We start from the raw sequence: 27,137 nt of genomic DNA on the forward strand, positions 1-27,137 counted from the left end.
GGACAAATGTGGCAGCTAGGTTGGACACAAAGACCCCACTAATATGACAAATAAATGACCAGCTTGTTTTTGGTGGCACTGGATGAAGAAGGAAGTGTGGTCAGAACTCCCCTGCACTTCGTCAGGTAGTTGCCAGGGGACTTTAGGCCTAAGTTTTTCGGTTGTCAGGCGCACGAGATCGGTGGGCCCGAGAGCGGCCTGGAAACGGACCCCGGTCGGCCCCCAACCGCGATCTTACACTGGCTGGCCAATCAACCGCCAGCCAGCCTGAAACGTGTGCTGAAAAGTTCAGCGCGATCGGCGGGTGGGGGGTGGTGGTGGTGGTGGTGGTGGTGGTGGTGGTGGGGGGGGAAGAGAGCGAGTGGGTGGGCAACGACATCACTGCGGGTGCTGGTGAGCACTTCGAGAAAGCTCCCTGAAGGCAGACAGCTGCCTCAGGGTGCTGTAGACCTGCAAATAATGAAATGAAGCACTAAAAAGCTGCAAAAAAAAAAATAGTCCACTTATCACAATCAGGCACCTGAAAGGATACCTCATAAAAATAAATATCCGGGGACAGCTTTTTAAATTTTATTTCCTAACGGAGATTTCATCCCTGCCCTTGGAGGAAGTTTCGTGAAAAATGTAAAGGCCGCCTCGTCCACCTACCAGAAGGTTCGGTGGGCCACGAAAAACGCAGGCAATTGCAGACTATTGGGCTTAACCGCTTAATGGGCTTGAAGTCGGTGGGCGTGCTTTCGACTTTTGCACCCGCCCTCCGAGCGAAATATCACGCGGGTGCGCCATGATGTCGGGGCACTCATCCGATCAGGTCAGGCGCGTGCCCGCTCACGGGATGTAAGATTCTGCCCTTAAGTATCCTACAGAACAGTTGGAAGAGATTCGTTTATCACTACATCAAAATGTTGCTAAGCTGCCGGAAATAACCGGATTGCAACCGATGGAAAGAGTTCAGGTATCCCAGCAAAAGCAGCTGATAATACATTGATCACTTTTTTTTTTAAAAAAAAATTCATCAATGGGATGTGGACATCGCTGGCAAGGCCAGCATTTGTTGCCCATCTCTAATTGCCCTTGAGAAGGTGATGTTGAGCCGCTGGCTTGAACCGCTGCAGGCCATGTGGTGTAGGCGCACCCAAGGTGCTGTTTGGGAGGGAGTTCCAGGATTTTGACCCAGCGATAGTGAAGGAACAAGGATATAGTTCCAGGTCAGAATGGAGTGCAAGTTGCAGGGGAACTTGCAGATCGTGGTGTTACCATTCACCTGCTGCCCTTGTTTGTATAGGTAGCAGGGATCGCAGTTTTGGAAAATGCTGTTGAAGAAGCCTTGGCAAATTGCTGTGGTGCATCTTGTAGATGGTGCACACTGCTGCCACTGTGCACCAGTAGTGGAGGCAGTGAATATTTTTAAGACGGTGAGTGGGGTGCTGATAAAGAGGGCTGCTTTGTCTTGGGTGGTGTCAAGTTTCTTCAGTGTTCTTGGAGCTGCACTCATCCAGGCAAGTGGAGAGTATTCCATCACACTCCTGACTTTTGCCTCGTAGATGGTCAACAGGCTTTGGGGAGTCAGTTGGTGAGACGTTTGCCACAGAATTCCCAGCCTCTGGTCTACTTTTGTAACACAGTATTCTTTCGATGAATAAAAAAATGATAATTATTTGATGACAGCTGGGATTGAAGGTTACAGGAGAAACAGAGATGAACAATAAATCATAAGTCGAAATGGAATAGTAATTTCAATCTGCAGTTGAACTGGACAAAAAGAGTAATGCAGAAATCAGCAGCTAGCCTCCCTTCACATTAGCCTAGAAAGATAACCAAGGTGGCTACCTGGTCATCACCCAGTCAAGTTTTAAAATGGCCCTTATTTTAATCACCCTTTAAAAAAAAAACAACTGCAAATAGTTAAACAGGTTTGGAATCCATTTCGCTTCTTCAGATCCTAAAACAAGGGTTAGAATTTTTAAAAGAATTTTCAAATTGACTACTTTGTTTCAACTATTTGCTTAATTTGCTAAATTAATTATTCTCCCAGCATTCCACTTCTGAATCCTGTCTTGAGAAAGAAGCAATTCAACGTTATTGAACAGAGGAGAATACAATTTAAATTGAGATTTACTCACAATGAGTCATCGTAACATGGGTCACACTGCCATATCTATGACTTGGGCTATACAAGCTGTAACATAAGAAAAAAAAAATCACATTAAATCCTGGTAGAACCCCAATGACTCAGTTATTCAAGTGACAGACCAGAAATGTTTTAGTTCCAATTCCCAGTCTGTGCCAAACTGGCTGACCATAGCCAGGGGGCAGCAGGGGTATTACGCTATCAGTGCCCCTGGGCAAGAGGAAAGTGACAAGTGTGAGTGCAGGAATGTCAGCAAGCACTGGTATCAGACGCCCATGGTTGAGTAGAAATCACAGACTCAAAACAGCACAGATAGAAGTCATTCATTCGGTTTATCATGGCCTGTGAAGCCCTTTGAAAGATCATTCCAAATCACCCCACTCTCCTGCTCTTTCCCCATCACCCTGTAAATACTTCTTTTTCAAGCATTTATCCAATTTCCTACCTAAAGTTACTAATCAGAATCACAGAATTGTTACAGTGCAGAAGGAGGCCAATCGGCCCATCATGTCTGTACCGGCTCTCTGAGCATTTTAACTTAGTACCAATCTCCTGCCTCTTCCCTCGTAAACCTACACATTTTTTAAATAGAAACAATCCAATGCCCTCTTGAATGCCCCAATTGAACCTGCCTCCCCCACACTTCCAGGTAGTGCATTCCAAACCCGAACTTCTCATTGTGTGAAAAAGATTTTTCTCACCTCGCATTTGCTTCTTCTGCAAAACACTTTAAAAACCGTGCCCTCTGGTTCTCGATCCATTTATGAGTCGAAACAGTTTCTCCCTATCTACTCTGTCCAGACCCCTCATGATTTTTGAAAACTTCTATCAATTCTCCTCTTAGCCTTCTCCTCTCCAAGGAAAACAATCCCAACCTCTCCAATCTTTCCTCATAACCGAAGTGTCTCATCCCTGGAACCATTCTAGTAAACCCTCTTCTGCACTCTCTCCAATGCGTTCACCTATAGCGTGGCATCCAGAGCGGTACATAATACTCCTGCTGAGGTCTAACCAGTGTCTTATATAAGCTCAGCATAACCTCCCTGCTCTTGTATTGTATCCCCCTATTAATGAAGCCTAGAATACTGTATGCTTTAGAAACAGCTAATGAATCTGCTATCTGCTTCCTTCACCCTCTCATTCAGTGTGTCACTTATGTAGTCTTCCACTCAGTCGCCCCATCCTAGTAGCCAACATGAATGTGAACAGCCCCCTACCTATGTTTTGCCCCCATTAGCTTGCCTGGGGATTTACTCTGCCACACAGACCATCGTTACCTGGGGAGACGGAGGCCAGCTGGAGTTTGGGGGCGGGGGGGGGGAACCATCCTCACAGAATTTAGTTTGAAATCAGTGTAACATCCAGAGCACTGTGCAGGACACGCAGCCACGGCAACCTACCTACCCCCTGATTCATTAGCCACTCACCATGTCCAAGACACTCGGTGTGGATTCAAATCGCCTCCCTCTTGCTTCTTCCGAGGCATGTTAAAGCCAGAGTTGACATTCCCACTCTCTGGGTGTTCGGGATTCCCATGCTCAAGGTGAATGAACTGAACTCTGCCACGGGATTCTCAGACTCCCTGCACTTCCCATTAACCTCATACGCACAGCAGGTCCTATTGGCTGTCACTGACCAATCAGAGGGAGAGAAGTGGGTGGGATCTTTCCGGGCAAGTTTAGTTCCATTCCTGGACAACTGCATGCTTTCCATGAGTTTAGTGCGGCCTGCACACCCCACCCCCGTTGATAATGGTTGCCAAACTTTCCCGGCTGAGGGAAGCCACTGCAGATATTGATACTGTCCTAAGGGGTTCCGCGAAGAGACTGATACATTCCTTGGGCGTCCCTGCTAATAGTCACGTACTTCTGGGACTCCCTGGCAAGTATTGACACATTTCTAGGGAATCACCTGCAAATATTGACACATTTCTAGGGGATCGCCTGCAAATATTGACACACGTTAAGGAGTTCCCTGTAAATATTGATAAATGTCTAGGAGTCCCCTGTAAATATTAATTTACAGGGGGAATTAAAATGTCAATTCACTTTGTCAGCCTGTACATTTTTTTTTATATAAGAGCGTTCTTAAATAAGGAGAGTTTGCATTTTTAATTGTTTGAAATTCTGACAGAGTCAAATTAGAATTGACAAAACGTCCACAAACCCCCAAAATATTAAGCTTCCACTTGCTTTCGTGATGTGCCCTGGGCATGTTTTTAGTCGGTCCGTGACAGTCTGGAGGGGGAGCTGAAAGACAAGCGTGTGTGTGTCTAGCTGAAAGTAGGCAGCAGTAAACGGAGCTGGCCAGCCTACTTAGTGATGAAGCGTTATATGCGTGAATAACACCCATCAGGCTGTGGTACAGTACGAGAGGGTGATAGACAGCACTGGGCACCTTACCCCTGTGAGGGAGTCAGTAACCTCAGGGTAGGGAAAAACAGCAGAGTTTCAAACAATGGGCCTGTCAAGCTGCAAGATAAGGTCCTGTGACACAAGTAGATGAGTTTGTATACAGATTGTTATAAGTGAGAGTGGACTTGGAATGCACATTTTTTTTTGCTGGAGCAATTTTTTTTGGGGGGGGAGGTGGGGGATGTGGTTATATACTTAGATTAAAACCAGTAACCAATGGCCAGTGAAGGCAACATTAAGCACCTCCTTAGAGTGATACAGGAAGGCAATCTTGTCCTCCTTCAAGAAGAGATGCGCAGAGATGAGAGTGTTCGAGCTGCAGTGCTGAAGGGTCACTTTGGGAGATCGGGAGACACCGTGCTGCATTATGCTGTAAGGCACGGGCATCTGGAGATCCTAAAATACCTGGTGGAAGAGCTCGGTATCAACATTGAGCTGGCCAACAACGATTACAAGCGGGCCCTGCATGAAGCGGCATCTATGGGTCACCGAGAGTGTGTGAGGTACCTGATTGCTCAAGGGGCCAGGGTTGACTGTTTGAAGAAAGCTGATTGGTAAGTGGCGGCACTGTTGGATAACAGCGAGCAAACTGTACGGCATGTACATTCTTTCTCATTTCTCCTATCTGAAGACTGCCTGCATCAAATCCAGAGGAAGGGTCATATTGGGTGTTTTTTTATGCGTTCACAGGATGTGGGCAGCACTGGCTGGGCCAGCATTTATTGCCCATCCCTAATTGCCCTTGAGATGGTGGTGGTGAGCCGCCTTCTTGAACCACTGCAGTCCCTGCGGTGTAGATACACCCACAGTGCTGTTAGGGAGGGAGTTCCAGGATTTTGACCCAGGGACAGTGAAGAAATGGCAATGTAGTTCCAAGTCAGGAGGGTGAGTGCCTTGGAGGGGAACTTCCAGGTGGTGGTGTTCCCATCTATCTGCTGCCCTTGTCCTTCTAGATGGTAGAAGTCATGGGTTTGGAAAGCGCCCAGGTCGAAGAAGCCTTGGTGAGTTGCTGCAGTGCGTCTTGTAGATGGTACACACTGCTGCCATTGTGCATATAAGGTGGAGGGAGTGAATGTCGAAGGTAGTGGATGTGGTGCCAATCAAGCAGGCTGCTTTGTTCTGGATGGGATCCGGCTTCTTGAGTGTTAATGGAGCTGCACTCATCCAGGCAAGTGGAGAGTATTCCATCACACTCCTGACTTGAGCGTAGTAGATGGTGGACAGGTTCTGTGGAGTCAGGAGTTGAGTTACTTGCTGAAGAATTCCTGGCCACTGTCCTGCTCTTGTAGCTATGGTATTTACGTGGCTAGTCCAGTTCACTTGAAACATTAACTCTGTTTCTCTCTGCACATATGTTGCCAGCCCTGCTGAGTTTTTCCAGCACTTTCTGTTTTTATAGCAGATCTCCAGCATCCACAGTACTTTGCTTTTATATTAGCTGTTCCCTTCCCAGGTGGACAAGTGATGACCTCCCTTCATCTCTCTCAGGTGGATGTAAAAGATCCCATGACACTATTTCAATGAGAAATCCAGATGAGTTCTCCCCTGTGTCCTGGCCAATAATTAATCGCTCAGCCAACATCACTAAAACAGATTATCTGGTCAATTATTTCATTGCTGTTTATGGAATCTTGCTGTGCACTAATTGGCTATTGACATTCCTGCATTACAATAGTGATTATAATTCAAAAATACTTAATTGGTTGTAAAGCATTTTGAAATGTCCTGTTCCTTTTCAAAACAGTGCTGTGGGATCTTTTACAGTCACCGGCCTCAGTTTAATGTCTTGGCTGACAGTGCAGCACCTCTGACAGTGCAACACCATCTCTGTACTGTCCTGGAGCATCAGCTGAGGCTATGAACTGAAGTGGATCTTGAACCTTTAACCTTGTGACTCAGAAGGGACTGGGTCACAGCGGACACCTAGATGGTATATAAATGTTGCATGTTAACCCAGCTTTGTTCTGCTCATTAGTAAATTTTGTTTGATTTTTTTTCTCAGTTTACATTTCGGTGTTTCAATTGCTCAGGGCTTTGGGGAATATAGTACTTATCAATGATTGTAGGTGAAGGAATAATATAAACAAGATCAAACCATCGGACAGGAAGGTGGACATCATCATGTGACTTGCACTGTAGCTTGTTTTCTGGTTACAGAATACAGTACATCACTTTGGTGTTAGCAGCTTCAATTGTGGTGTTGCTCTGCACTCATAAGACCATAAGACATAGGAGCAGAAATTAGGCCATTCGGCCCATCGAGTCTGCTCCGCCATTCAATCATGGCTGATAAGTTTCTCAACCCCATTCTCCCGCCTTCTCCCCGTAACCTTTGATCCCCTTACCAATCAAGAACCTATCTATCTCGGTCTTAAGTGCACTCAATGACCTGGCCTCCACAGCCTTCTGTGGCAATGAATTCCATAGATTCACCACTCTCTGGCTAAAGAAGTTTCTCCTCATCTCTATTCTAAAAGGTCTTCCATTTACTCTGAGGCTGTGCCCTCGGGTCCTAGTCTCTCCTACTAATGGAAACATCTTCTCCACGTCCACTCTATCCAGGCCTTTCAGTATTCTGTAAGTTTCAATCAGATCCCCCCTCATCCTTCTAAACTCTATCGAGTATAGACCCAGAGTCCTCAAACGTTCCTCATATGTTAAGCCTTTCATTCCTGGGATCATTCTTGTGAACCTCCTCTAGACCCTCTCCAGGGCCAGCACATCCTTCCTGAGATACGGGGCCCAAAATTGCTCACAATATCTTAAATGTGGTCTGACCAGAGCCTTATAAAGCCTCAGCAGCACATCCCTGCTTTTATACTCTAGTCCTCTCGAAATAAATGCCAACATTGCATTTGCCTTCCTAACTATTGCCTCAACCTGCAAGTTAACCTGGACAAGGACTCCCAAGTCCCTTTTCACTCCAGATTTCTGAATTCCCTCCCCATTTAGAAAATAGACCATACCTCTGTTCTGCCTACCAAAGTGCATGACCTCACACTTGCCCACGTTGTGTTCCATCTGCCACTTCTTTGCCCATTCTCCTAACCTGTCCAAATGCTTCTGCAGCCTCCCCACCTCCTCAATACTACCTGTCCCTCCACCTATCTTTGTATCATCTGCAAACTTAGCCAGGATGCCCTCAGTTCCTTCATCTAGATCATTAATGTTTAAAGTGAAAAGTTGTGGTCCCAACACTGACCCCTGCGGAACTCCACTAGTCACCGGCCGCCATCCTGAGAAGGACCCCCTTATCCCCACTCTCTGCCTCCTGCCAGATAGCCAGTCTTCTATCCATGCTAGTACCTTGCCTCTAACACCATGGGCTCTTATCTTACTGAGCAGCCTCCTGTGCGGCACCTTGTCAAAGGCCTTCTGGAAGTCCAAGTAGATAACATCCATTGGCTCTCCTTTGTCTAATCTACTCATTACCTCCTCAAAGAATTCTAACAGATTTGTCAGGCATGACCTCCCCTTGTTGAAACTATGCTGACTTTGCCCTATTTTACCATGCACTTCCAAGTATTCTGAAATCTCATCCTTAATAATGGACTCTAAAATCTTAACAACAACTGAGGTCAGGCTAATCAGCCTGTAATTTCCCGTCTTTTGCCTCACTCCCTTCTTAAACAGGGGGGTTACATTAGCGATTTTCCAGTTCTCTGGGACCCTCCCTGACTCCAGTGATTCCTGAAAGATCACCACTAATGCCTCCACCATCTCTTCAGCTATCTCCTTCAGAACTCTGGGGTGCAATCCATCTGGTCCAGGTATTTTATCCACCTTCAGACCTTTCAGTTTTCCTAGCACCTTCTCCTTGGTAATGGCCATCATATTTACCTCTGCCCCCCGACTCTCTTGAACTTTGGGGATGTCACTCATGTCTTCCACTGTGAAGACTGACGCAAAATACCTATTCAGTTCCTCTGCCATTTCTTTGTTCCCCACTACTACTTCTCCAGCGTCATTTTCCAGCGGCCCAATGTCCATTTTTGCCTCTCTCATACCCTTTATATATCTAAAAAAATCTTTTGCAATCTTCTTTTATATTACTGGCTAGTTTACCCTCATATTTAATCTTCTACTTCCTTATTTCTTTTTTAGTTGTCCACTGTTGGTCTTTGTACCTATGTACTTGCAGCAGAGCGACACCAGATGGCGTGGAAGAGTGGCCTGAACAACAAAATGCAGAAAAGATACAGATAATGGGAATCTGAAATAAAGACAGAAAATGCTGTAAATATTCAGGCAATTCCTCTACAGAGAGATTAATATCCCAGGTGTAAACCCTTCATCACAGTGAGAACAAATTAAATGTGAACCATACTTAAGTAGGGAAAGGGGGGAAATGAAAAACATTGCACCACACTACACAGACCATACACAGCACGCACGATACACGCCCCCAACACAAACACACCGGAGGAATGCAGAATGCTGAATGGAAAGATGAGGTGCTATGCTCCAACCTTCAAAAGAGCATCATTGGAACAGTGCAAAAAGCCAAAGACAGAGAGGTGGGAATGGGACAAGGATTTGAAATGTCAAGCAACTCGAAGTCAAACACACTTTCAGACCGGCCAGAAATGTTCATCAAAACAGCCATTTAATCTGCATTTAGCTTCCCCACCACAAGCAGCATATACAATGTCCTTGTAGTGAACCTTGTTTAGTCCACACTTGCAGTACTGTTCTGGGTGTTATATTATGCATGGGAGAAGGTGCCAAAAAGATTTACTAGAATTATACCAGAATTATGAGGTTATAATTAGCAGGAAAGGCTCCCTGTATAAGAGAAGGTTGAGAGATGACCTTATACAGATCTTTTAAAATTATAAAGAGATTTGACAAAGTACATATAGAGACTTGTTCGGGGAGACAAAAACTATGGGCCATAAATATAAGATAGTCAATAATAAATCCATTAGGGAACGCAAGTGAAACTCCTTTACCCAGGCTGTGGTTGGAATGCAGATCTTGCTACCCCAGGGAATGGTTGATGTGAATAGTATGGATGTATTTAAAGGGAAGCTAGATAAATGCATGGAGAAAGGAACAGAAGGATATGCTAAGGGTTAGATGAAAAGAGGTGGGAGGAGCATAAACATTAGTTCGGACTAGTTGGATTGATTGGTCTGGTTCAGTGCTGTACAATCTGTGTAACACTGGGTTGGAGATAGTGCATGTAAATCGCCATCTTGCCCTGGAGGCCCTGGGCAGTGGCATGGGAGACGGAGAATGAACAGATGACTTTCCTGTTCTGAATGACCCTGCATTACACCCAGTGATACATTCATCCAATGAACCATGAGGATTGGAGCGGAGAAACTTCTTCAATGCAAGAAGGGTTAACTTCTCTGATTACCCTGCAGGACACCACTGATGATGGCTTGCACAAGAACGAACCTTGAGGTGATTAAAGACCTGGTTGAGAGTGGAGCGAGCCTGACCATGAAAAACAAGGATGGCTGGAGCAGTTTCCATATTGCATGCCGAGAGGGTGATCCAGAAATTATCCAGTATCTTCTCGAGGTCAGCTCAGGTATCTGGGACGTGGAGAGCAAAATAAATAGAACTCCTCTACACACTGTAGGTAAGATGAATAGGGACCTGTTCTGGTGTTATATGTGTAGTCTGTACTGAATGGTAATGCACAGTGCTATAGATGAATAGTACACAAGTTTATTGTAACGTAGGAACAGGAGGAGGCCATTCAGCCCTTCTAACCTGTTCTGCCATTCATTTAGATCATGGTTGATCTGTATCTTAACCCCTTCTGTCTGCCTTAGCTCTGCAGCCCTTAATATCCTTTCTTAACAAAAATCTATCACACTCAGTTTTAAAATTTCCAATTGACCCCCAGTCCCAACAACTTTTTGGGGGAGGGAGTTCCAGATTTCCATAATCCTCTGTGTGAAGAAGTGCTTCCTCATATCACCCCTGAAGGGCCTGGCTCTGTTTTAAGGTTATGCTGCCTTGGTCTGGACTTCCCACCCCATCCCCCAGCAGAGAAAGTTTCTCTCTAATGACTTTATCAAAAGGGGAAGGGCATAAAATACAAATTTCAAGGGCTGGGGTTGTTTATGAGCCAGAGAAACTAAGGTGAAGTGTCAGGAACCACAGTCCCGCAGAGTTGGAAAAGTAAAAAGAGAAGGTGAGGTAAATCAGGCAGTGATTGTGACTTCAAACTTGCGTTTTAAAAGCCTATTGGCAGTAAAAGGGAGGGAAGATCAAGGTGAGAATGATCGAGGCTCACTCCAAAGAAATTCTGCTCCCACAGGCAAGGCCTCACTCCCTGCAAACAAAAATGTGACCTTATGCGTAAATTATTTTGGGGTTGCCACAGAACCCATTTTATATCTGACATGTTTGGTGGAAACAGTGTAGGGTACCACAAAATGCTCCTGATCTTTCAGACTGAGAAGGAAATAACATATATTCACAGGCTGAAAGGCACACTTAAAAGTTTATTCAGCAGAAAGATTAAATAAAACAAGGTATAGCCAGATTGTTTTCCCACCCTCCCAACCTTTGGCCTGGAGTGTGTCCTGGCACCAGTAACAATATTATTCTTTAAGTTTATAAGTTCCCTTTTTCTTATAGTTTAATTCATTCTTCGTTGTGACCCCTTAACCTTTTTATCTTCTGTTTGATGACACTTGGGAAACCCAGGATCTCCTTATTGGCTTATTTACAAGAAGCAACATTTTGCTTAATCTTTCCAAACAAAATCAATCCAGAAGACTTGGTAATTCTGATAGCTTGGATCACATATTAGTGAACGGAAAAGGGAATGAGCTCCATTGAGCGCCCTACCAGACCCAGTCATAATTTACATTAGCTTTGAAGCCCAAATGGAGACAAAGGGGGTTCATGATAGCAAGAACTGTCAATCCTAGGGTACAAGAACAACCCTTCATAATCTAGACAAACTTTCAGGGACTTCCTGTCGAGTCAATTTTTGAAAATTTTAGCATTGACTGCCAAGCCCAATTACCCATCTATAATTGAACTTGAGTGGGTGAACCAAGCTAGTGTAGACTGGAGTTAGATATAGGCCAGACGACGTGACGGTGATAGGTTTCCTTCACAAGTGAACCCGTTGAGTTTTTACAACAATCTATTTTTTTTCTTTCATGGGATGTGGGTGTTGCTGGCTGGGCCAGCATTTGTTGTCCATCCCTAATTGACCTTGAGGAGGCGATGGTGAGCCATCTTCTTGAACCGCTGCAGTCCATGTGATGTAGGTATGCCCACAGTGCTATTAGGGAGGGAGTTCCAGGATTTTGATCCAGAGACAGTGAAGGAACGGCAATATATTTCCAAGGCAGGATGGGTTAGTGGCTTGGAGGGGAACTTGCAGCTGGTGATTTTTCCATGCGTCAGCTGCCCTTGTCCTTCTAGGTGATAGAGGTCATGGGTTTGGAAGGTGCTGTTGAAGAAGCCTTGGTGAGTTGCTGCAGTGCATCTTGTAGATGATACACACTGCTGCTACTGTGTTGGTGGAGGATGGAATGAATGTTTAAGGTGGTGGATGGGGTGATAATTTCTTGGTCTCTTCTAACTGGTACCAGCTTTCTCCTTTCTAGGTTTTTTTAAAAACTGCATTCAAATTGTCATAGTGGGATTATGAACTTCATTGCTGCTGGGTTATTTGTCCGGGTTTCCAGACTGCTAGTCCACTGACATAACCACAATAGTGCAGATTGCATAGATAAGATTGATTGAAGCTTGTTCAGGATGGAGCCCAGGCACGTGGCAACATGAATGTGAGACACCTCCACACTGCAATAGGATCCAACAGCTTAAGACAATGTGCTGTTTTATAGTGACCCCTGCAGTTCCCCATACAGTGAGTAACTGAAACAAAAACAGAATTACCTGGAAAAACTCAGCAGGTCTGGCAGCATCGGTGGAGAAGAAAAGAGTTGACGTTTCGAGTCCTCATGACCCTTCAACAGAACTGAGTGAATATTAGGAGAGGGGTGAAATATAAACTGGTTTAAGGTGGGGTGGGGGGAAAGAGAAGTGGGGGGGGTGGTGTGGTTGCAGGGTCAAGCAAGCAGTGATAGGAGCAGATAATCAAAAGATGTCACAGACAAAAGAACAAAGAGGTGTTGAAGGTGGTGATTTTATCTAAACGAATGTGCTAATTAAGAATGGATGGCAAGGCATTCAAGGTACAGCTCTAGTGGGGGTGGGGTCGAAAGACTAGCAGGGCATAAAAGATTTAAAAATAATGGAAATAGGTGGGAAAAGAAAAATCTATATAAGTTATTGGAAAAAACAAAAGGAAGGGGGAAGAAACAGAAAGGGGATGGGGATGGAGGAAGGAGTTCAAGATCTAAAGTTGTTGAATTCAATACTCAGTCCGGAAGGCTGTAAAGTGCCTAGTCGGAAGATGAGGTACTGTTCCTCCAGTTTGCGTTGGGCTTCACTGGAACAATGCAGCAAGCCAAGGACAGATATGTGGGCAAGAGAGCAGGGTGGAGTGTTAAAATGGCAAGCGACAGGGAGGTTTGGGTCTTTCTTGCGGACAGACCACAGGTGTTCTGCAAAGCGGTCGCCCAGTTTATGTTTGGTTTCTCCAATGTAGAGGAGACCGCATTGGGAGCAACGAATGCAGTAGACTAAGTTGGGGGAAATGCAACTGAAATGCTGTTTCACTCGAAAGGAGTGTTTGGGCCCTTGGACGGTGAGGAGAGAGGAAGTGAAGGGGCAGGTGTTGCATCTTTTGCGTGGGCATGGAGAGGTGCTATAGGTGGGGTTGAGGAGTAGGGGGTGATGGAGGAGTGGACCAGGGTGTCCCGGAGGGAACGATCCCTACCGAATGCCGCCGGGGGGAGGTGAAGGGAAGATATGTTTGTTGGTGGCATCATGCTGGAGTTGGCGGAAATGGCGGAGGATGATCCTTTGAATGCGGAGGCTGGTGGGGTGATAAGTGAGGACAAGGGGGACCGTATCATGTTTCTGGGAGGGAGGAGAAGGCGTGAGGGCGGATGCGTGGGAGAACATCTCGGTTAAGCTATCAAAATAAGAGCTAGCTGTGAGCCCACACATCCTCACCCGCTTCCTATCCTGGGTCAGCTGTGCTACAAATCAGGTCGACATGAACTCTCCAAGAATTAAAGAAAAATCTCCAGGACAGTGGCTCGAGCAACCAGGAGACAAATCTTAGGGACAGTAAAGTGTGTGTTTTTTTTTCACTTTCTATGAACACATTTCATTGATTGTAGAAATCCTGGAGGTGTAGCGAGGGAAGGGGTCATGGGGAAAAGACTGCTGGACCAGGCGGGGGAGTTGGAGACAGGCGTGCATCTGCTGAAACCTCCAGGAATAGACCCAACCAGAGACCCAAACAGAAGCTTTGGCAGAGGCCTCTCAGCTGGGGGCTGGGGATGGTGGGAGACAAGACAGTGGAGCCCTGCAGAAGATATAAGTATGAAGCAATCCTACAAGGGTTATATCCAATCAGAGTGAATGGCAATGCTATTGAAAAAGGAAAAAAATCCATAAGAATTGATTCTTTACCCTGTTGGTGGCTGGCTCTCTAGGGTTTCCTTTTTGCTAGGCAATGGCTGTACTATCTCAATGAGAAGCATTCCCTTTGTGGCTCTGTAGAATGCAATTCAAGCCATGATTTCAAAACAGTCGAAATGGTAGGAAGCCCACGTACGATGAGTCACCAAAGGATTTTCATTGAGAGAGGAGAATATTTGTCCTTCAAGCACCACTAAAAAAATTGTCCTGAATAATTCACCTAGATGCTCACAATACGTTTGAAGAAGGCAATTTGCAGGGAGGCTGTGATTTTTTTAAAAATGGTTTTTGTTCTTTTTCTGCCCTTCGTCCCCTCCCCCTAAGATGTTGATTCTTCTTCACAATAGTACCACGGAATCTCTTATGTCCACTTCAGAGGGGCCTCACTTTAACACCTCATCTGAAAGACAGCACCTCCAACAATGCAGCACTCTTTCACTTTTGCATTGGAGTAGAGCTCCAAAGGTGTTGATCACCCTCTTGTGTCTCATCTAAATCAACATTCTCCATGCGGACATGGTAGTGGTTATCTTACTGGATTTGTAATCTAGAGAATGAGTTCAAATCCCATCGAGGCAGCAATGTGATGCATGACCAGGTAAACTGTCCTAGTAATATTAGTTAAGGGATAAATATTGGCCAAGCAGACAGGAAGAATTACCCTGCTCATCAATGTTTTCCATGTCCACCTGAGAAAGCAGCCCAGGCTTCAGTTTAATGTCACATCTGAAAGACAGTAGCTCTGACAGTGCAGCACTCCCTCAGTACTGTGCTGGAGTGTCAGCCTAGATTTTGTGCTCAAGTCTCTGGAGTGGGACTTGAACCCACAATCTTCTGATTCAGAGTTGAGTGTACCCCCCAGCGAGCATAATACTGTGCATTGTTTATGGCTCAGCGGTGTTTTATTCCAAAGCGATAAATCTTTTAGACACAGATCATGTTGTGCGTTTGATGAATGCAATTTAAAAAAAATGTTTGGCAAAATGGTCTTTCAGCAAACACAATGGCCCTTTGAGATGTGGCTTATTGTGGACAGCATCTCAAGAACAGCACTCATTGATTCAGCTTGCAAATGTTTTTTTATTATTATTCAGCTATGCACGGACACTTTGAGGCTGCAGAGCTGCTTCTAGAAAGGTAAGCTCCTTTTTACAAACAGGAAGAAGTCATTTACTGAAATACGCTGTATAGTAACAATAGTTAGAGTCTAATCCCAAACTTTGCATAGACAGTGTCACACAGTGTTAGTAATGGCACAATGTCACCAAAATAGTTTGCTCCGTGCCTGATGCCAGGCTGGATATTTGGAGAACACTGCCAATGTCCAGTCTGGAGCTGGGGGTCAGCGCAGATGTTGTTTGTTCAGGTTTGGTGCCCCTTCACCCTCTGCCACAGATATCCGACTTCGATGGAAACGTGTCTGCGAACATTCAGCCCTGCTAACTTAGCCATGCTGACGTTTGCAGTGGTGCAGACGAGGAACCACTTGAGTACAATCTCCTGCCAAAAGTGCAGTGTGTTAAGTGTATCTTATGAATACTTTTGCATCCTTGTTGTTCAAAAGCTGGTTCCTGTTGTCACCATAACTGTAATTCCTGAGCAGTTTCATCATTGTGTCCGAGTACTGTAACTGACAAGGATCCATTGTGTGTTGAAATCAATTGAAAATTCTGCTGCTACAGAATACTAGTTTGTGTTTTTAAAGTAGTTTCTTTTAGTTAGTCATGCTTAGGAAATTCTGTGTAGCAAAACTTGAATACAGTGTTTAGGGACAAGAAACAGGTGCTTTCATTTTTGGACAGCTTATTGCTCAGATTTCGGCAAAGATTTTATTTTTAAAATTATTTAGTAGTGTGAGCTCTCTGGGACACACTCTCGCCTCTGAGTCAGAAGGTTACGGGTTCAAGTCCCACTCCAGGACTTGAGTACAAAAGTCAAAGTTGCCACTCCAATGCAAAAGTGAAAGAGTGCTGCATTGTTGGAGGTGCTGTCTTTCAGATGAGGTGTTAAAGTGAGGCCCCTCTGAAGTGGACATAAAAGATTCAGTGGTACTATTGTGAAGAAGAACAAGTGAAGAAGAACAGGAGAGTTCTCCCTGGTGTCCTGGCCAATATTTATCCCTTAATCAACATCACAAAAACAGATTACCTGTTCATTTATCACATTGCTGTTTGTAGGAGCTTGTAGTGCACAAATTGGCTGCCACATGTCCTACAAGGCAACAGTGACCACACTTCAAAACACTTCATTGGCTGTAAAGCACTTTGGGACATCCTGAGGTTGTGAAAGGCACTTAATAAAGTCTCAGGGTGTGGGTATCACTGGCTGGGCCCTGTTTATTGCCCATCCCTAGTTGCATAGTTGCAAGAAGGTTGGTATGACTTTACTTGAACTGCTGCAATCCTTGTGGTGATGGTGTCCACATGATGTTAGATAGAGAATTCCACAATATTGACTCAGCACCAATGAAGGAACACTATTATATGTCCCAAGTCAAGTTGGTGTGTGTCACGAAACTATAACGTTTTTTATAATATTGTTGTAGGCTTATGGATGTGAGTGTGGATGGTTCTGTCTGTGTGACTGATTTAATTGAATTGGAGTCTGATAAACTGCAAGGTTGAAATTATCCGAAGAAATTAGGAGTAAAAAGGCATTTGGAATGCTAATGAGTAAACATGGATGAGGGCAGCATGTAGCGTGTGAAGGAAATTTGCATTTTGATAAGTGGAAATGTGTTTGGGTTTCAAAAGGATGATAGGGTGTTTACAACTAACAAGATAAACAGGGCAAGGTTATTACGTTTATTTATCCCAAAAGGAAAGAGGCCAAATCAACAACATGAAAGATTTTTATATTATGGGAAAAGTACATTTCTAAAGACCTATAGAACAATAGAATTTACAGATTAAAGAGAGAGAAAACAAAAATAAAGAGGAATGGAAGACTATGTAGGGTTGTTGTCGAGTGAGATCGAAGGTACGCCATGTGAAGCACTCCTTGGGGAAAAGCCTCCAGCCACTTTAGCAGAGGTCTGCTGTGTCCAGTAACTAAAGTTGTGTTAAATGCCTTTGGAATTCCACTGTTGAGTGTGGTAACTTTGCTGAGTTGATCTTATAATTTCAAATCTATTTTGGACTGTTGCCTTAAAGGGGGTAAGTAATTGGGAGCCTGTTTAATTAAGAATTTTAGGAACTGTTAACACTAAATAACCATGCGATTGTAATCTTTGTTTTTTTTCCCTTTTGTTAATAAATGTTTTAACTTAATTTTAAAATCTTTAAAGGTGTTAGTGGACTCAATTCTTCGGAATTCAGTGCATAAGCCTTCTCATAATAAGTACAAATTCCAAAACTGTTGTGATAGAGTGGCCAGGAACCCTTGTGGATTTGGTCCACCTGGCACATATCACCTGCCACGTCATAACGTGTGACTTGGAGGGGAAATTGGAGGTAATGATGAACCCCACAATGTTGTTTATCTTTCTCGTGGTCTATTGATGCCTAGCATCCTGTAGATTGTAACTGCAGCCACTGCACTGGTGGAGGAAGAGGGTGGAGATTTGAGTCCAGTAGCAGTAGAGGCACCAATCAAGCAAACAGCTCTGTCCTGTAGAGCTTCTTGAGTTTTGTTCAGTCACCAGCCATCTGGGAAAGCAGTGACAATTCCATCACACTCCTGACCTTGTAGATATTGGAGAAGCTTTGCAGAGTCAGGAGATGAGACATTTGTCAAAAAGTACCCTCCAATCTGCTGCTATAACCAGGACTTAACTGGTCCAATTAAGCTGCTTGTAGTGGTGTCCCCAAGATATTGTGGGTGGGGACTCAATGATGTCATTGAAGATCAATCGGAGAAGACTGGACTTTTTCTTGTTCAAGATGGTCATTACCCGGCATATATGTGGCACGTATGTTGCCTACCACAGTTCAGCCCAAGTCTGAATGTCGTCTAGGTTCTCTTGGCGTAAGCTGCTCACTGCCAGAGGATTTGCTATTGGAGCGGATCACTGGACAATCACCTGTGGACAGCCATACCACAGATTGGGCCTTACCCTACTGGGAGCACTGCCCGCCACAGAGTCACTGAAGGGATGGGGAAATCATTCAGGGTATGTGAGTGTTGGCAGCAACTGGGGAGACCAGTTGTGGTCTTCCATTCCCCATGGTTGAGTAATCTTACAGTATTCACTTGAGCCTAGGCTGGAATTTGAATAGTGGCTTTTTATTTATTCATTTGGGCTTTGAGTACTACAGGTTTGAAAATGTTGTTCTCGGTTGTTTGTAGATGCGGTTACAAGCCAGATGCCAAAGACAGCTGTGGAGTCACTCCGTTCATGGACGCAGTGCAGAATGGCCACATTGAGATTGCTAGGCTCCTACTGGAGAAACACAAGGTGGGCAGTGATCTGACTTGCTAAGTAGAGTGTAAAATGTGTAGAGTTCCAGGTTGGGAACATGTAGAGAAGTCTGTATTTCCAGCACTGGAACAGGAGTAGGTCATTTGGCTCCTTGAGTTTGTGGAATCAGTCACAGCTTGGACTAACATTGCACATTGCATAGACTGTCCAGCATAGAAACAGGCCATTTGGCCCAACAGGTCTATGCCAGTGTTAATGCTTCACGTGAGCCTCCTCCCACCTTACCTCATCTAACCCTATTGGCATATCCTTCTATTCTTTTCCCTTTCATTTGTTTATCTAGCTTCCCCTTAATTGGTTCAGAAATAGCCTCAAAATGCTTACTATTGAGCTTTTTAAATGCATTTCTACAAACAGCCCTGGACACCCATATCTGGGAGCGTAGGTGATGATTGAATGCTACGCGTACATAAACATGGGGAACTTGTGTGTATGGCTTTTACGAGGACTAATTAAGCAGAACTGCTCCCGGCATGAGTGCAGAAGCTGACTAGAAGACTGGGTGGGTTTTAATAAAAGCAGCAATCTTGCATACCAGCTCTTTGTCCATTTTTCAGATCAGTTACACCTGTTAATTGAGAAAAACCAATTGGAAAGTTACATAAAACCTGTAGCAGAGAAACCAGCCTTTTGACCCTGTTAGGCTATGTGAGTGGGAACACTCCACGCGGGCCTCCTCCCACCTTTCTTCATCTAACCCCATCAGCTTATCACTCTGTTCATTTCTCCCTAATGGGGAGAATTTTTAGCTCGTCGGGCGGGTTTGCGCGCCCGCCCCAACTGAGTGTAGGATGGCACGCGATGAGGTCGGGCGAGCGTTTCGACATCTTCGTGCACTCACACGACATTTCAGTCGATGAGCGCGCACGGGAATCGGCGGCGCGCCGGCCGACAATTAAAAGGCCTGGGTAAGGCCATTAAAAAGGTAATTGAAACACATTTTTCGCCGCCGGTCCGACCTTACGGTGGGCGGGGGCAGGCGAAAAGGCCAAGCGGCCTTAGCATTTTCTCGGGAACCTCATCCACGGGCGGGACGAGGTTTCCGAAAGCATACGAAAATAAAGTAAAAATTTTTAAATTTCCTTTGATAACATGGCCCTGCTCTTGTGACAGAATTTTATGACATTTTCAAAATCTTTATTTTTGACGTTTTAAACTGCTCATCTCCCTGAGGCAGCTCTGTGCCTCAGGGAGCTTTTCCAGCATGCACCTGCCCTCGCACTCCTCCCCCTCCCCCCCCCGCCATCCCACCCAAACCCGCCCCCCCCCACACAGGTAGCACTGAGTGCTGTCATGTGCGACTCACGCTGGGGTGGGCCTTAATTGGCCCGCCAGTGTGAAATTGTGGTCCGGCCCCAATCACAGTCGGCTTCCCGCCCGCTCCCGATGAGGGGAAAATCCTCCCCCCGTGTGTTTATCCAGTTTCCCCGTTTCATCTATCCTATTTGTCTCAGTGTTGTTTAGTTCAAGAGGTCTTCCCTAATCGATCAGGTACAACGATGGTGTGTAGAGCTATTGCATGTGGTTCTAGCTTGGTAACCCACAAACCCATCATCTATTTCAGGCCAATTACTCAGCCACTGATGCCTTGGGGGCTCAGCCACTGCACCGAGCCACGGTAACAGCACAGGACGGAGCCGTTCGCTTCCTGGTCACCGAGCTTGGTGTGAATGTAAACGAGAGAGCCACGGATCTAAAGTTAACAGCTCTGCATTACGCGGCCAAGGTCAGTTGTCAAGAGATCAATGTCAGGGATAATTACTGAGCTTTGTAGGTAGGCTGCCCAGTTTTCATGGCAGCAGCCTTCCTAAAAGATCTAAATGGTCTCGGTGAAACCAGTCAATTGTCTCTGTAATGCCCACAGGTTTGTTTAGTTGCACCCATTAAAACATCATCTTACTGAAGGTTCTGCAAGACCATTTGGTACAGCAATCAGACCACAATTAGTGTGGCTTGTCTTTGGCTTTATGAGATTTGGGAGAGATGGTGGCTTAGTGGTAACATCACTGGCCTAGTAATCCAGAGGCCCAGGCTAATGTTCTGGGGACATGGGTTCAAATCCCACCACAGCAGCTGGAATTTAAATTCAGTAAATAAATCTGGAATATAGAACTCATCTCAGTAGTGGTGACCATGAAACTATCATCAATTGTTGTAAAAACCCAGCTGGTTCACTAATGTCCTTTAGGGAAGCAATCTGCCATCCTCACCTGTAAAGTGGCTGACTTTTAACTGCTCTCTGAAACTGCCTAACAAGCCGCTCAGTTCCAGGGCAATTAGGGATGGGCAACAAATGCTGGCCTTGCCAGTGATGCTCACATCCCAAGATCCAATAAAGAAAAAAAAATGGTTATATAAATAACTTAGAGAAAGTCTGTGTTAAAAGCAAAATTAGCCAGCTGTGATGTCTCTGTGAAATTCCTTCTTTGGCAATTATTTTGTGGTTATCCAATCTGTGTTGACTGCAAGGCAACGATTCCCTCACCAGCTTACTCAATGTGGGTGTCTGACCTGAATCTATTTTTGTTCTTGGTGTCTATCCATGTCTAGCTGCCTATAATACAGCCCGTTATTCATTTCCGTGGTATCCTGCACAGTGCTATTTAGTGTGAATTCCTCTCGGTCAGAGCAGTCCGAAAGTCCAACTTTCAACTCCTGCCGTGTGGTTGGAAAGTGTGATCACCACTGGGAGGAGACTCGATGTCGGGGCCATCAGCTGCTGTTTGCTGAAATTTCAGGCTGCTCAGATTCTCCACGTTACAGTCAATCTTCAAATTCGCAGCTTCTCCATCTGCTTCTGCATTGAGGGGTTCTGGCACACAAATGTTAGGCTTTCTATTCAGCCGACCTCTACACAAAATGGTATGCATGGTGCTCAGCCAACAGACAGCTTATATATGTAACTGCCTGATGCAGTAATAAAGATTTTCTGATTGCTGTTATTGCAATAGAGGCGATTAAGGTGGGCCACCTCCCAGTGTTAAGATAATGGCAATCAGCAAATTAAGGCTACTCCCTCGGTTTGTACATATCATAGAGTTATATGGCCCATCATGTCTATGCTGGCCATCAGGCACCTATCTATTCTGACTGTTGATGGAACTTAGGAATCTATATATCAGATTGGCTGGTATAGCATCTATCAAAGCTGATGGCCAGGATTTTGTCGGGTTGACAGGGGTCTCGCCCACAGATCGGAGAACCGGCAGTGAACCCTCATCAGTTCCATGCAGCAGGCCCAATGGAGTCATCAAAGAGCCTAATTGACATTCTGCTGACGGTGACCTGGAATCCCAGGTCAGCCCCTTCCGCCCTCCGCTGCTGGGAGACTGATGCAGGGTCCCTCCCACAATTAAGTGGGCCCTGCGCCTTGGTTCACACCACAACAGACTACATTAAATCCAGCCCTATGTTAACATTGTTTTAGCAGGGGAAGATTCTGCCTGGTAAACCCTGTGAGGACATTATATATTAAACGCAATTCCCTCTGATGTAGTTGACTTGGATTTTCAGAATCCATATGAAAGGCTTTAATTAAACTGAACACCGCATGTGAAGAAGTGACTGCATAGTGGGATGGCAGGACCGCCAGCCCCCACCTCTGCTGCTGCGCCACAACCTCCAACTCATCTCCCTCAATTGGAGTTAATTAGGCGTGTAGGGCAGGCTACCAGCAAGGTTTCTGCTGTCAAGAGGGAGCCCAATGCAGCAAGTAAGTGAAATGGGAACATGCTAACAATGGGGACGTTACTGCAGCAGCAGAAGACTTCCATCACATAGTTTAGAGGCAGAAGCGTGCTAAAGGATAGGAACAGATAGCGCCAGTGACTGGTGTTTTGCTAGAGTGACATTGTTGTTTTGGGGATCTTTAGAGGTGGAACTTCTTGCTGCTAATTGTTTGTCTATATTGAAAATCATAAGCATTCAATTACCACAGAAACTGCATTTGCATTTGGTGCTTTATTAAAGGAAAGAAGATAGATACTGTCATGTCATCTAACTTGTTTACATTTTACAGCGGTGTAAAAATATACTACTTAGAATTAGTGAGGCCATTTATATGTTTTTTGTAAGACTAAGTACTACTCATTAACAGCAACCTGCAGGAAGAAGGCTGAGTAACTTTGTTTACTTGTGAATTATTTGCAGCAAACCTACTCATCATAGAATTGCTCCAAACCTGTGCTTGTTTTACTGTCTTTAAAGGAGGGGCATGCTGGCACTATAGAGACTCTGCTAACATTAGGAGCTGACATACTTGGAAGGGATATCAAAGGTCGCTCTGGTAAGTTCTTTATTTTAACGCACTCGAGAAGCCAAGGCCAATGAGTACAGGACACTGTTGTGGCTGAAAAGAGCAAGGGGATGTTCACATTGGCTGCCTGCCCCTCTCCTGCAGCTATGTCCACATCCAGGTGCCCTGGAGAAGAAGCACATGGTGTCTGCCTGTACACTTGAGTCCTTGTGTGACCAGTGGGCAGCAATGGGACTAAATTGTATTGCAGATACAGAAAGTAATATTATGGTTTGATAAGCATCCTTTGCCTTTATTATAATTTGGAGTTTACGGTTTGTGCTGTTTTAGCTAAATTTGGTTGATGGAAGTCATCCTAATTGCCAATCAGGATGTGAAAGCAGTAAGAACATACTGGATTTCATCCAGCTTTCTTTTTGATAAAAAGACAAAGCTGCCTCACACCTGAAAAGACAAAAGGGAGCATTGATTTCACTCATTTTGGCAACATAACAGCAGGGTGGAATCACCACCCAGCCCTCTGACTCCAGCACAACCCATCTTTCTGGATAGGGCTTCACTCCTCACTGCAAGTTAAGGAAATGGGACCGTGAGGACATCCCTGCAGCACCAGAAGATCCCTGGCACATGGATGAAAGATGCAGAAAAGCTCCCAAAACTAATATGGCCACAACTTTCATAAGCCTCAGCCTTCACATAGGCCTTAAGTGGAGGTGGAGGAAGCCTCATCTAGGTCCTCTCCCTCCATCACTAGGCTCTGATGACATTTTTGTGTTATCCCAATAATAAACACATGATAAAAATAATGCTTTTCTCCCCTCTTTTTAGCATTTCTTGGGTCAATTTACATTTTTGCGTCAGAGAGTAGGCACATCTCCTATTGACTTTCTACATGAATGTTTTCTGAAGCATTCACTAGAGAAAGAGAAAACAGAAGTCTAAGGTTTTGAAAGTGAGGAGAAGGTTATTTTGGGTCTTTTGTGTTATACCACAGACCATTGGTTATGGATTCTCCCTCACAGTTCTTCAAATGGTGATTTCTGATATTACCCCATTCGCTGAGTGGGATAACACTGAGCAGAAGTATGATCATACCCCACCAAGACTGTGGTGACATCTGGCGGTGCTACTCAGCTCTCCTGTAAAACACTGACTGTTCTAGGAGTGACATAAGCATTGACTAGTTGTCTTATCTTCTTTCTCCGAGTACCTGGGAGTTTCATGACCTGTAAAATGACCACTCGAGAAAAAAATTTGAAGTAAGAAACGATATGAAAAAGTTCTAAAAATACAAGAAATTTTAAAAAATGAACAGGAAAAGAGGAAGGAAATGGGTAGAAACAAAAGTACCGTTTATATTTGCACTTGCAGTGTGGTTTTTAAAATACGTTTTCTGAACATAAACGGTGTCAGCCATGGTTCAGTGTTAATGCACTCGCCTCAGAATTCGAAGGTTGTGGATTCAAATCCCACTCCAGAGGCTTGAGCAGAACATCTAGACACTGTCAGAGGTTCCATCTTTCAGATGAGATGGTAAACTGAGGCCCTATCTGCCCTTTTGGGTGGAGGTAAAATATCCCAATGGGACTGTTTGAAGAAGAGCAGCAGAGTTTCTCCCTAGTGTCCTGGACAATACTTATCCCTCAAACTACATCGCTAAAATAGATTGTCTGGGTCATTAGTGTTTGTGGGAGCTTACTGTACCCAAATTGGTAAATACATTGCAGCAGGGACTACATTTCAAAAAAGTACTTCATTGGCTGAAAGCACATTGGTATGTTCTGAGGTTGTGAAAGGTGCTATGTAAGTTCTTTCTTTTACAGCTTTGCACATGGCTTGTGCAGGCCAACATACCAAGTGCATAAGACAGCTTACAGCTGCTGGACTAACTGATTCTACAGATCACAGTGGAACACGAGCAAGCCAGCTTCTCAAGAAACCCGAAGCACTCAAGGTTCCGGATGACATTACAGACTGTAAATAAAAGATATTTATCCAACACTATCTGTGGTAAATGTCTACTTTTTGACGTACAGTACATCAGTTTGAATGTACTCACTCCTGCCCCCTCCATTTCCCTGCCAGTTCTGTTGCTTCTTCTTTGCCAGTTTCCTGGCACTGAACTGAGAAATTGGCCATTTAGCTTTTTATTCCCGTTGTGGAACTCCATTCAAGTGCAGATTGACGGTCCATTCAAGCATAGAGCCATGCTGGGAGGCTGGAACTGGTAAATTCACCCTCAGATGTCCCAATTTAAGGAATGGTAACATGGATTAGTAATCCAAAGGCCTGGATTAATGATCCAGGGACATGGGTTCAAATCCCATCACAAAAGCTGGAAAATTTATTCAGTTAATAAATAAATCTAGAAAAAAAGCTAGCATCAGTAATGGTGACCATGAAGCTGTCAGATTGTCAAAAAAGCCATCTGGTTCACTAATATCCTTTCGTGACGGACATCTGCCATCCTTCACCAGTCTGGCCTGTATGTGCTTCTGAGACACACACCAATGTTGTTTTCGCTTAATTGCCCTCTGAAATGGCCTAGCAAGCCATTAAGGGCAATAAATGCTGGCCATCCTAACATCCTGTGAATGAACAAAAAAAATGCTCCTGCAGTTTTAAAACAGCGTATTATCAAACTTATCATGTGTAATACCACAAGAGACATATTAAATACTTCTCCATTTTACTTCAAGTGTCACGCTGCAAATTTGTTGTCACTCAACAGAAAATGTTGCATAGAATTTACAATGTAGAAACAGTCCTTTCAGCCCAACTGGTCTATGCTGGTATTTATGCACCACACGAGTCCCCTCTCACCTAATCCCATCAGTATGTCCATCCAAATAAAGAGAAACGAAATCTGTGATTTGGAATTTACAGCAAATCAAAATACACCCATTACCATATGAATTGGGATGTCTTTAACTTCTAATCTTCCTAATCACACTTTACATCAAAAAGTAATGAAAACTCTGAAGAGCAATTAAAATCTGACCCTGCCCAGTGTTTAACAGCAACAAAACTCAACAGTTATTAATGTATTTCTTGTGGTACTGTTTACTGAGTTTGAGGCGGTGACCAGATTGTAGTTTTTACAAGTGTTCTTGTGAGCTTAGGAGCAACCAGTTAAAAACCACTGATCTCGACAAACCAACCAATCATGTAGATTTTTGCTTTCTCCCCCATGAAATAAGAATGGCTTCCTTGGATACTGAAAACAAGCTTAGGGAAGGCTGCATTGTCAGCAGTGCTGTCATTTCGATGAGCTGTTTAACCAAGGTCCCATTTGCCTGTTCAGGTAGATGCAAAAGGGTATGATGGGGTTATTCAAAACGGAGCAGAAAGTTCTCCCAGTTTCTGGGCCACAGTCATCTCTCAACAAACACTATCTAAACTTGATTAATCATATGGTATTTGTGGCACTTTGCTGAGTGTAAATTGGCTGTCCTATTCATGATTACTTATTAATGATTACACTGCAAAAGTAATTCATTGACTAAGATGCATTGGGACATCCCAAGGACAAAAAGGTGCTTTAAAAATACAACTATAGTATGCATTTATTTAGTGCCTTTAATGTAAAATGTCTCAAGGCAGTACACGGGAGCATAAACTGACAGAAAGTGACCCTAAGCCAAAGAAGGCAATATTAGGGCAGGGGAACAAATTCTTAATCAAAGGGGTAGGTTTTAAGCAATGTCTGAAAGGAGGAGAGTTGGAGAGTCAAAGATTTGGGGAAGGAATTCTGGGGATTTAGTCTTGGCAAATGCAAATTCTTTTAACCCATCAAACTTCTTGTAATTTTGAAAAAAAAGATGCATGGTGGGAAACGAGAAGCAGGATAATTTTCACTACGAGAAAATGCATTTGTAATGCAATCCAAATAACTAAATCAAATTCCCTCCACCAATGATTAAAAAAAGAAATCTCTCCATCATCAGATAACCCTGCTTTTGGCAGGAACCTCCACCTACGTGTATAAAAGCACTGAGTAGGCAGTCTGCACAAATCCTTTCCTGCCTCTGTTGACAGCACCAATTGCTGTAGCCTCAATGCCTTTTGCCTCTTGTGAGAGGAACGCTGCTGACAAGTTCTAATAATTTTCCACATCAATACAAGCAACAAACGTCATCCCCTGTTCATGTTTTATATAAATGCTGTCAGTATTCTGACCTGTGTAACTCAGGAATTTCCTCTGTGTGCTGTTTGTCATAAGCTATTGGGATGACTTTCCTCTTTGGCCACTTTAACAAACTCATTAACCAGGTTAGATTAAACAGGTTAATACGCTGCCAAAAATAGTAAATAGAGGAGTTCCACCCAAACTAGTCAGTATCTATTTTATATTCGTTCTTGGGATGTGAGCAACGC

At 44.3% G+C, this 27,137-nt stretch overlaps 2 protein-coding genes across 2 annotated transcripts in view; one reads left to right on the forward strand and one right to left on the reverse strand.

Annotated features, from left to right (window-relative positions):
• fbxo18 (F-box DNA helicase 1) overlaps positions 1 to 3,731 on the reverse strand; it is a 51,836-nt gene extending 48,105 nt beyond the window's left edge. Inside the window, exons 1-2 of the mRNA XM_041202075.1 lie at positions 3,559 to 3,731; positions 2,124 to 2,179 (exon numbers count right to left, since the gene is read on the reverse strand). Coding sequence (XP_041058009.1) covers positions 2,124 to 2,179; positions 3,559 to 3,617 — 115 coding nt within the window. The 5' untranslated portion in view covers positions 3,618 to 3,731. The remainder of the gene's footprint in view (positions 1 to 2,123; positions 2,180 to 3,558) is intronic.
• A 612-nt stretch (positions 3,732 to 4,343) lies between these two features.
• ankrd16 (ankyrin repeat domain 16) lies at positions 4,344 to 25,452 on the forward strand. Its single transcript, XM_041202635.1, has 7 exons — positions 4,344 to 5,099; positions 9,918 to 10,138; positions 15,180 to 15,222; positions 18,373 to 18,481; positions 20,070 to 20,231; positions 22,712 to 22,790; positions 24,584 to 25,452. Exons 1-7 carry the CDS (start codon positions 4,762 to 4,764, stop codon positions 24,742 to 24,744), a joined length of 1,113 nt encoding a protein of 370 aa, XP_041058569.1. The 5' UTR covers positions 4,344 to 4,761; the 3' UTR covers positions 24,745 to 25,452.
• The last annotated feature ends 1,685 nt before the right edge of the window (positions 25,453 to 27,137 follow it).

The sequence above is a fragment of the Carcharodon carcharias genome, chromosome 13, assembly GCF_017639515.1.
Source record: "Carcharodon carcharias isolate sCarCar2 chromosome 13, sCarCar2.pri, whole genome shotgun sequence".
Lineage (NCBI taxonomy): Eukaryota > Metazoa > Chordata > Chondrichthyes > Lamniformes > Lamnidae > Carcharodon > Carcharodon carcharias.